This window comes from Phyllostomus discolor, chromosome 7 (genome assembly GCF_004126475.2).
Source record: "Phyllostomus discolor isolate MPI-MPIP mPhyDis1 chromosome 7, mPhyDis1.pri.v3, whole genome shotgun sequence".
Lineage (NCBI taxonomy): Eukaryota > Metazoa > Chordata > Mammalia > Chiroptera > Phyllostomidae > Phyllostomus > Phyllostomus discolor.
In genome coordinates this window covers 85,292,556-85,303,919 of record NC_040909.2, presented here as the reverse complement: position 1 = coordinate 85,303,919, position 11,364 = coordinate 85,292,556, and the positions used below count along the sequence as shown (strand labels likewise).

General features: G+C 40.8%; 1 protein-coding gene across 1 annotated transcript; it reads right to left on the bottom strand.

Moving 5' to 3' along the window:
- Positions 1–1,267: 1,267 nt before the first annotated feature.
- Positions 1,268–10,384, bottom strand: LOC114501386 (carbonic anhydrase 3). Its single transcript, XM_036031076.1, is given in 8 exon segments — positions 1,268–1,910; positions 1,913–1,964; positions 3,325–3,480; positions 4,440–4,502; positions 5,499–5,591; positions 7,202–7,320; positions 9,406–9,600; positions 10,249–10,384. Coding segments are annotated over 7 exon segments (549 nt in total). The 5' UTR covers positions 9,407–9,600; positions 10,249–10,384; the 3' UTR covers positions 1,268–1,845.
- Between the last annotated feature and the right edge of the window lie 980 nt (positions 10,385–11,364).

Below are 11,364 nucleotides of genomic sequence, written 5' to 3'. Positions count from 1 at the left end.
TTTTCCAAAGAGACCTAAACTAAGATGAGCAAAACCCAGTAAGTTTCAATCATGTCAAGCAATGTTTTGTTCAAGAAGGTATTTGTCCTGGGTTCATCATTTACTCACTGAATATTTGAATGTGTATTAAGTCCAAAGCACAGTACTAGACAATAAGGGGGATGTCAGTGTCCAGACTCATATCTATACCTGATTGGGGTCATGATCCAGGGAAATGGCTACCCTGAACAGATGTTTTCTCTTAAAACAGTCCTAGCCTATGGAGCCTGCAGATTTGAAACTTTCTGGCTGACAATGTGTGTCCCGCATGAAGTGTATGCTGGACATATAGCACTCCATCATGACTATGGAAAGACTACTTGAGAGAGAATTAGCTGTATATCACCACTAATTGATGAAAGCACTACACCTCCTAATTTCAAGAGATTTAATTAACACATCCAGTTCTCACTGACCAACCTATTTTAGTTTCACCAAACAAGTGATCTATTAAATTACTTTCACCTCCCAGGACTCTTGTCACCTGACTTCTGGCCTCACAGGACTCTCCTGACCCAATGCCACTTCATTCTGCAGAGTAACAAATTGCTGCTGTTTTTTTAAAGTAAGTTAACATGCCATCCAGTGAGGTGATGAAACACACATCAAAGCCACTAACTGCAATGTTAGACTTCATGTCTAAAGACAATAGATGTTCTGAAGGTCAAAGTGGATGGACTTTTGATGTGTTTGGACCACGGTCATTCCCTGTCCTTCCAGAGTATCTGCAGTATGAACCTCAAATCCTAAACCAGCTTTCAGGCTGGAGACTACTGTGCACTCTCAGATTCATGGCTACATATCATGCTTTTCATCTGTAACTTCCTTGGAAGGCTCCCACCAACTGCCTTCACTGGTCTGAGGGGAATGTGTCATCCAATCCAACTCAGAATTTGGGTTCATTATTGTCACCCCTCAGTTATCAACACAGATGTACAAAGTTTGCCATTCTTAGTTTTACTCTGCCTTGTCATGTGTTATCTCTATTCATTTAAAAAAAATCACAACACTGAACTCTGCATTCATGTCTTTATTAGTTTAGATGATCAGCCCACCTATCTTACTATGAGTTCAGGCATTCACTCTTGCATGCAGCAGGAATTGTTAATCCCATTCTTAGATTAGAAAGGTAGCAGAGGAAGTTTTATTTTAATAAGCAGGCAAAAATCAAAGTAGTAAAGTTAAAAATAAATGACCTTCCTTCAGGTAAAGGAAATTTTTTTTTTGTAAAACCCTGGTCAAATGTATTTTCCTTTCACTGATAATCAAAACCAGGTCATCTTTACAGGAGCTAGAATTTTAATACAACATGGACCTCTTGTTGGTTTTATTTAAGTGTTAAAACATATTGTCATCTCAACCCTTGGTGTCCATAATCATTTTGTCTTTGCTTATGGTTAATTGTCCTATGACATCCATACACCTCTATACCTACATATAGCATTATTCACTATTTCATTAATATCGACAATGCACAATATGAAAATAGTGAAACTGAAGTTTTATGAAATTTGTGATGAAAGAAAAATGGTGTCCAATAGCCCTTTTTCTGTATCTTTACTTTTCTATCTCTGTTTCATCTTCTTTGAAACCTTACTGTGAATGCTACCTTTATAGGAAAGGTGATTATTACAAATGCCAAATGTTTTCTTATTTGACCCTGTCATCAGTAACTTTGGTTTTTTGGTGATTGCATCTCTTTCATTCATTGCTCAATATGGAAACTGAAATACACTTGGAGTAAGGAGCACCGAAAGTAGGCCAGGAACCAAGCTCTCTGGGGCAGGTTTCCCTTCCTGTGAGGGCTCATTTGAAGGAGGCTCTCACCACCCTGCCCTTGATGGGTTGTGGGGGGCGCCAGTTCCCCACCAGGGCACCGGGGGCTCATTCTCAGCACTGGACAGGAGGCTGCGCAGCTTGGCCATCTACAAGGGGCAAGAGAAGGTGATCAGGTCCACACTAGACCAAGTGGACATAATGTGTGAGACAGAGTTATGAACTGATAGTTTTTAAATAAGACAAGCAACCCACAATACCTGCCCCCCATGTTCAGTACAGAGTTACCAGATGACCCATTCTTGGTGATACAGACCTTTAATTTTTGTGTAAAAAGACTTTTTTTAATATAGGACTGCCATGCCCTCCTGAATTCCCCTGCCATGCCCTCCAGCCTTTCCTCCTGAATTCTGAAACAATGCTTTTCATCTGAGTGTTCAGTGTGGAGTATATACCTCATGTAGGAGGGTGGACAGGGTTGGTGCAAATAATACATGTAAGTAAATGGCATTCATTGGTTATTTTTTAAAGGGCAGTAAGAAATGACAATCATGCTACATTTTAAATTTTCAGATGATAGATGATCTTAAGGGAGAAGAATTTAGGAAATTCTTACCAATAATGCTACATTTCTGTGTGAAAACACTTTTAGCTTTTCTCCTTAAGATAATTTCATTTCTCTTTTAAAATATTTATACCAGCGAACCCAATGGTTAAACCTGATTGTTAACAAAAATGACCATGTGTATATGAGTCCACAAGTAGCAAAAATAAAGAAGCATCTATGTCAGGGACAGGAGACTCTGGGAAACTGACTTGACTATTAGACATTACCTACTGAGGGTCCAGTCTGTGTGCTGTCCACCTGCTATAATCTGTTCTTCTCCATGTCCCTGCCCACTCCTTTTCTACAAGTCTTTTCCTGAGAATCTCTTTAATATATGTTACCAGGGAATTCTTTGGATGAATAGTAAGAAGGGAGGACTGACTGAACAAAGAGGTCAAAGGTACTAGAAGCAGACAGACCAGAGGTAGAATCTCCATTTCTATACTTGGTTGTGTGATCATGAGCAAATTACTTACCTTCTCTGAGTTTCAATGTACTTACCTGTAAGATTGAAGAAACAGAATACACCTCATAAAATGACAAATCTCTCTCATTGGCACCCTTCTCCCCAGGCCTGGAGTTGGCCTCCCATTTCCTAACCAGTGTTCTGTACTTTGTTGCTGGCAAACTAACAAAGACTAACTGGTGTTAAACAAAACCCTGAAGTGTTTCAAGAGTATAAACTTGTTCAGCATGACAACCCCCTTGAAACAATTTGTGTTATCCTGATACCCTTAGGAAGTCATGCTGTAGGAAGTTGAACAGGCTAACTGTAACTACCAGGGCCACCTATGAAACCTCTCATGTAGAGCTACTCTGTGAGCATCTGTGAGGCAGCTAGATACTTTCAATTTAGCATATGTTTCCATGGAGCCAGGCAATGAGTCCCATGTGTGCCTCACCTGGTCAGAGCTCACAGTTATGGGCTCCTTGAGCAATAGCCACACGATACACTCCTCACAGGGTGGTGTGGTGAAAGAGCCGTGATAGGTCCAGTAGTCTCGACAGACAGGGAACAGGCATGATGGATCAAAGTTTGTGAAGGGTGCCTCCTTGCCCTGCAGAGCAGATGGGCAGGTAAGGTGGGAAGGTGAGATAAGTGGGTACTATGAGCACTCATACCACCCTCCCCAAGGCCCTCACCACAGTATTTGTCAGAATAAATTCAAAGGCAGTAGAGAAAATGGAACTTTTAAACCAAGTGCATGTCTTTCAGACAAAGAGTAAAGGGGAAAGCATGCCTACATGCTCTAACTTTATCTGGGACAGTCATTGTAATATGTATTCCTTTTAAACTGTCAGTAGAACTGTAATTCTATCACAACAAAAAGGAGAAACATATCTAAACCACAAAAGAAATAATTCATACCAGTTAATGCTTTTGGTTTAATGATAAAAAACAGGCTCACATTTATATTGGATACTAAATATTTACTTTCTATGGTGGTAAAATGTACTAGTATTTGATTATAACAGTCCCAAAGATAATTAAAATGAGTCTGTTAATTAGAAGAGTCTGTGGTTAAAGTAAAAAAATACATAGGTACTGCCCAAGAGAGAAAAGGCAACCTCACGAGCCAAACCTGTTGCCTCTGCAAATGTGTATGTCCATGTGCTGTAGCTATATGTTATATGTATGTGCATGTGTGTACATATGGTATGTGTGCATGTGTGTGGCTGTGGTGTATGGTGTGTGCAACATAGTGTGTATGAATGTGGTATGTGCATGCATGTATGTGGTGTGTGTGCATATATTGGTGGATGACCACTTTTAGCCACTTTACTGAGAAAGTAATTATCTGACTGACAGTAAGCATTAAATAAGCTTATGTATGTGAAATTTCTTTAAAAACTATAAGCACACAAATATAATGGCATGTATTTGTTATATATGTGCTTAGCATATTCATCAAACTTAGTAATAGACTTTAGGTGAAAGAAATGCACTTGAAATATAAAAAGAAAAAACTGACAGACCTTGCTTTCTGATCTTGGAGGGAAAGTGAATATTTTTTACCTTTGTTTTAATTTTATCCAGTGCATCAAGAATCAGCTGAAATTCGCCCTTCTCACGTCCTATCTGTAAGAAAATAGAAAACCAATAATTACATTTTTCCCTTCTCCATAATTTGGTATTGTCTTAAAACCCAATTTTGATCTATCCATCTGCAGCCAGTGTTTTATAAATCTGCCAGGAAATCATGTACTAAGCAAAAACATAAGTTTATTTCTCTCCCTTAATTTTAGAGTACATATTTGCTGAACTAAACTTGGACTCCAAGCCTCTAAAGTACAGAACCACAAAATTACATGTTGATCTGCTTCTATGTCCTTGACCTTCTCTTCAAAGTCATTCAAGTTTTTAAAAAAATAGAATTAAAACTAGGATGGACTCAATGTATCTAAAATTAAACTCACTGTCTTTTCATTCAGATCCACTCCACTTCCTGTTGTGTTGAGTTGAAGCAGGGAAATGACCCAGTAAATTAAGAACGTAAGACAAATTAGGTCATTTGAAAAGAAAGAAGCTAGATTTTCACCCCTAGTTTACAATCTAGATTATGTTACCACTAAATTCTTGTGTTGATGATACTAAGTCCTCTCAAACCGATGCTGGCTCAACAACACACATATTCCCTGTGCTGTCTTAGCTGGGACCACGAGTTCAGTGGTCATCCTAAACCACAGAGATGTGCAGCCAGGCCCTGGGTATCACAGCATCCCCAAAATCTCCTTTGCTGTTTTCCAGGGCAATGGGTATGAATAGTGGGAAAGAATAATGAGTCCTGCCCTCATCAACACAATAGCGAGTACCTTCAAAAACTTGACCCCGGCCCAGCCTACACATGTGCACTCATCTATAGATCCACAACTTGAGAAATATGGTAAAAGGTGCATTTTTAATAGAAACCAAACATTTTGAGCTGATTTTAGCAGAACTATCTTAATTAGCTAAATGAATACTGAAATTCAATTTTTCCCCTTTAAACAAAAGGAGGAAGTGAAACTCATGTTATCCTAAGCTTGGGTAAGGAAGTTAATTTGAGAATAAATAACATGTCAATTTTTACCTTACCTTCAGAAAAATGCCAACCACGGCTGTTCCATCGGGTTGCTTCAGAGCTTCTGCAAACGTGTTGTACTTTGGATTCCAGTGAACTAAATGCAGCTGGAAACACAGAATGCAAGTTATAAGGTAAATTCCTAGTGTGAGGAAGCAAGCATCAAACTATTCACAAGAAACTCAATAATTATTCAGTCTAAAGTTGCTGAATGCTTTCATAGAAGTTGACAACATTCTAAACATTAACATGCAATATTTTAGCGACATCTTTAATGGTTTTGAATATTATAAAATTAGGGTAAATAGACTTAAGACTTTGTATAAATAATGAATAAAAATTGAACTTTTAATTCAAAGATTTGTTTTAGTTTTGCATAGCATTACTTCTTTTTATGACCCAGTGAAACACAGAGCTATAAACAGGAATCTGCTAACATCCTAGAGTCACAATTAATTGGGAAGTAGGGGAGGAAAGAGGAGGGACATGAACATTTTTAAGTCTACCTCCTTTTGCAGCCAGTGATAACCTAATCCTAATTTAGAATGTAGGCACCAGTTAAACTAGTCAAAGGCCCATATTGAGCTACATAGAATGGCAAGAAAATACAATAGTTCATAGCAATTAAAACTATTTTATTCAAAGTCAAAGTGTGAGATAACTCCGTACACAGGGGCAAACTGCAAACCTTGCCCTCATTTGTAAGAAATGTACTAAAGTGCTCAAAAATAGGGGAAGATGTTTAGAGGCATTCACAATAGTTAATCTATCTGGCCACTGGCTCTACAGATGAGCTGTGGAGAAATGGAATAACCACAGGGAACTATTTAGGGTCTTCCAGAGTTGGCTTAACCAACAATTCAGCTGTCTAAGAAAGTGTGCGTGATGCTCCTAAATTCCTATGCTGACTGGAGCCTGCCTGAGGAAAGAGTGGAGTGGGAAAATGGCATGATGCTCATCTCCTGGGCACTCATCATCTCTTAAAGACTTGGCTTTATGGAGAAAACATGCAGAAGGCTATAGTCTTAATTCCTTGGAATTTGTTGCCATAAGCTGAGATACAACTCATGCTTTTTTAAATGGGTTAACTGAGACAAAGAGTAGTATTTGTTCATATTAAATTTTGTGTGTGTCTAAATGTATGAATAAATATGTGTACGTATAATCACACACACAGTTATGCACACTCTTCATTAAGAGACAAGAACATGAGCATTAGCCAAAATTACTGAATGCTATTTTTAAAGCACCACATTCTTTAAAACCAAAGACAGCTTAGGGTGCTGGACAAGAGAATGAACTCAGATGCCAGTATGCATAAGGCAGAGCCCTAGGTCCAGCACTCCTTGGCTAGGTAACTTGTCTGTGCCTCGGTTTTTTCATTTGTAACCTGTCTTGTAGAGTTGCTGAGAGGATCACACAAGTTAACTCTTTATCTTTATCTTTTCAGTCCCTTTGGGGCCCTGGTCCTTTTTTTTTCTATTCGGCTGCTATTCAAGTTCTTAAAATCACCTCAAAAGCCTTCCCTCATGGTGCTAATGGCCCTGTCCTCCCTTAACTGTCTAGCCTAGAATGTTGGGCAGCTTCAGCTCAGACTGAAATGATTACAGCTCCTTTCATAACTACAGGCTTGATGCAGAAGTGGTGGATGCAGCTTCATGGCTTTTCTGTTTCTCACTGTGTGAGCTCCAAAGTAAGTGACAGCTGTGCCTCCTACCTCCGCTGCGTACTTGACTCCATCCACAGTGTGCTCGGAGCCGTGATCATCAGAGGAACCCCAGTGCAGGTGGAACTGGCGGAGCCGGTAGGGTCCACTGAGAGGACCACCCCTCAGCACTGTGATTCAGAGAAGATGGTTCAACAGTGAACTCACCCCACTTCCTGATCCCCACTTTAAACATGTGCTCTAATGGACAAGGCATGATAAGCAAATGGGCGGGCCACACATTGGCCCCTTTCTCACAAAACATAGTTTTGGGATACCTCACAGTCAGTGGTGTCTCCCTTCTGTCTTATTTGTTTGCTCATTTTATTATTTTAAAATGTCAATTTAACATTTATGAAAATAAAAGTAAAACAACAAGTGAACAGTAAAGATATAGAAAACTAAAGTGTGAGTTGGTCACATGGTGCAGTGGGAAGGTGTGACTCACAGTTGAGAGCCAGACAGATGTAGGTTCCAGATGTTGTCCACACCTCGATAGCTATGTGCCCTGAGGCAGGTTGCTAAATTTCTATGAACCTGTTTTTGCATCTCCATGAAGGTGATAACAATACTAACCTTTCTGAGCTGCTCTGAGGATTAAATGAGATTAAGGACTTTAACTGTTCATCACAGTGCCCAGCATGGCAAGCACTGAGAAAATGTGAATTCTTTCTCTGCACCTTGTATCCAACTACACTTTGCTTTAAGATTCCAAGAAGAGCTTTCACCCATGTCTAACTTAAACTATGTCTGTTCAGATAAAATGAAATGGGAAAGTCAAAAGTTTCCTAGGAAATCAATCAGTGTGGACAGCTAAATTAGATAATTCTCGGTAGCATGAATTAGAACTTATTGTCCAAATACTTCAAACCTGTCACTTAATTTGGTTTCATGTCACTCAGCCTGGGGAGTGAATTAGAGGTTGAAATATTTCTTAAGTGATATTGGAAACTATCCAGAAACCTTAAAATCAAGATTTAGCAGTATAAGCTGGATCAAAACAGAATTCAGTTCTAGAAAGAACTGATTACCTACCAGTGCTGAGATGACCCACTGAAACCACAGTATACATACCTCTGAAACAATAAATTGAGGCTCAAATGAGCTTCTTTCAGGTAGAAATGAGTGGTGTGATTTATTGCATTTTCCTGTCCAACCAATAGGAACAGTCATTATCTCACAAGTCCAATTTATTAGAATAAACTACATGATTTTTGCTTACCACAATGGCATTTCCATGTGGTCCAACTTAATAGATACTGTTTAATTTTGTTGTTTATCCTTCAAAATGGAACTTGATTTACATAGAGAAGGGAGAAAAAAGTAACAGATACCAATATGACATAATTGCTTAAGAAAATAAAAATTTCTATGATATTTCTGACTTGGGATTATGACTATTATTCTTTACTACAACATCATTTAGAATATTCATTTATCTACATCAATAAGAATAATTTAAACTTTTTTTACAAACATTATAAGATGTTATAAGATATATTAGTGTACATCAAGCATGAACATATTCAGGGAAGATTCTTACCTATTGTACAGAGAAATAATGCATTTCTAATTAATGTGTTTTTATTTCACTGATTTGCTTAATAGTGTAGGTAAAATGAAGAGTTTTGTAAACATGTCATTTTTCATTTTTCCACAAACACAAAAAGAAATTGTCAAATACTTCAAAAACACTCACCAAACAGATTAATCAGATAAACCCTGATAAAGCATTGAGGGTAAGTCTTCTTGCCCTTATTTAATTAATACAATGGCCCTGTTCCCTCCCCAGGATTGACCCCACTACATACCAGGGGAAGTACAACCCACTTTGTTTCCTTGTTATGTCCCTTGCTTTGTAGAATGGAATCTCTGCCAAACTTGGGAAGAAGCCTTGAATGTGGGCCATCAGAGCATAGAGAACACTCAGCACTCACCTCTGCTCAGTGCCACCACCTCTTTACCCATCTTCATCTCAGGAGTGCATGCAACTTCTACCCTGGGCATGAGCCATACTACAGCAGCAAAATGCCAGGGGGGCACATCCCTCCTCAGTGCACACATGTACTTCAAAACCAGAGCAAAGCCAAAACATCATCTCCATTTTCGGAGATGAAATGTTCCCTCTCCCCACTAACTCTGTGATTGTGCCATAAGTTACATTCACCTGTACCGATGTTGAAACCTCCATGTTGCTCAACCTGAGGTCATACTACTTGAACGTCAAAAGAATCATCAAACACAACTCTGCAGGTCTTCCCATTGTGGGCTGGTCTTACAAGAGCCAGGGTCATAAGAAACTGACCATGGCAGCAGAGAAGAGTCGTACTTAATGTCCTTAGTATGCAGCTCGATGGGCGACTGGTTGTCTCCTTGGCAATTGGGTAAAGCTCATGCCAAGTGGTCAGGACCTACGACATCAAGTTGGGGGATTATTAATTTGTAGCACAATCCAAAACCTATTTTCTAGTGATTAAACCAGCAGTGACGTAGAAGATTTGGATTTCAGACGGGCAATCCAAGGTTGGAGTGCGAGACAAGTGTATTATAGTATACCTGAAGACTCTAAAACTGCTTCCCTCTGCTTGCTCAAGAATACAGTCTCAAGGCTTCTTTTTGAAATGGACTTCACCCCTCCTTTGACCAAATCCATCTTCTATCACATGTAAGAAAAGCACTGACCACAGGTGGTTTTCAGAGCATTACCCTGTCACAGATGCAACCTGTTGCAGGCAGAGAAGGGGCTCCTATACTGCACCAGACTCAGAGAGGTGAGTGCCTGTCCAGTGCCAGGAATTTTAGGGACACTCAGAACTGAACCTGTGATGACTGATCTCAGAGGATGTGTCTTGATGAGTTACCCAGCCTCTGTGAGCCCTGTTCTCTCTTAAAGTAATAGCAACTCTACAGTAAGGAGAACTTCCAAGACAAAAGGAAAGAGAGGGTCTGAGGCGCACTTGGTAAGTGGCAGTGAAAGTCCAATCCGACCCTTTCCCCCACGTTTCTAGTTGTCCACTCTTAGTGCAATGCAGGGTGCCTCAGGCACGTTGGGGACTCACCATTGTGGCTGGCGTAGCCCCACTCCTTGGCATGGTCGTCCTCTCGCCGGGTGGCTCCTGCCTGCTCTGCGAAGAGTCCCTGCACGAGCTACGCCTTTTATACAGGTCCCCACATCCTCATGGCCTTATTAGGTTAGCGTGGGGGCAGGGGGCTAAGCTGGTTGGAGTGGTATTCCGGAGGAGGTGGTGGGGGAGGCCATGAATGCCAAAGGCTGGACAGCTGTCTGGTGGGGTGGGCAGAGGTCCCGCATGCCACCTCCCTCCTGACCCATCCCTTGGATCTGCGGTGCCTTTCGCTTGGTCCCCATGTCCCCCGATGCATTACTTTTGGGGGAGGTACAGAGTGTTGCAGCCATACTTAGCCGCCACCTAAGACCCCGGCGCTGAAGGCTACTCAGGAAGTAGCTGTGCGCTCCCCCGACCCCCTGACTCCCGCTGCAAGGAATTCGCTTGCTTGCCTGACGGGTGCGAGCCTCCCTTGCAGGCGACTTGGAAAGTTCTAGGAACACCGATGGAAGGGTGGGGTGGGAAGGCAGGTCCCCAACTCTGTTATCCTTGGAGTCTGAGGACAGAGGCTTGTCCTGGAGCCGCAGCAGGGGGCGTTCCCCGCTCAGACAGAGGGTCCTCTCCGTCAGGACACGGGCGGGGCCAGGGGACCCGGTGAACGCAGAGCAGGAGCCTGCAACTGTGACCCCCCACTCCCTGAGCTGTTCCTCTGCTCACAAAGCCATAATATTCTGCAGTGTGGAAGGCTTGGACATAAAGTGAGTCTGTGGTTTAAAACGAATGACCTCACTCTCCAAGACATACTGAAAAATTGGGAGAAAAATCTAAGCGGAAGGTTTTCAGAATTGCTTTGATTTTTCCTTCCGTCTTCCAAGTTATTTATTAATTAATTCATTCAATATTTACTTTAACCTGATGAGCCAGGCGAAAGGAGAGAGCTGGCCAATGCATGGCCGCATGCCAGAAATGTATTTTCACAGAAGTCACTGTAGTAGCTATTTATATTCTAAATTTCTTCTTGGTTCTAAACCAACAACAATTTTAAAAAGACAGTAAGAAAAGACAAAGTTAATGTCAGTGCTCCTTGAACAAGGTTGCCGTCTACATATC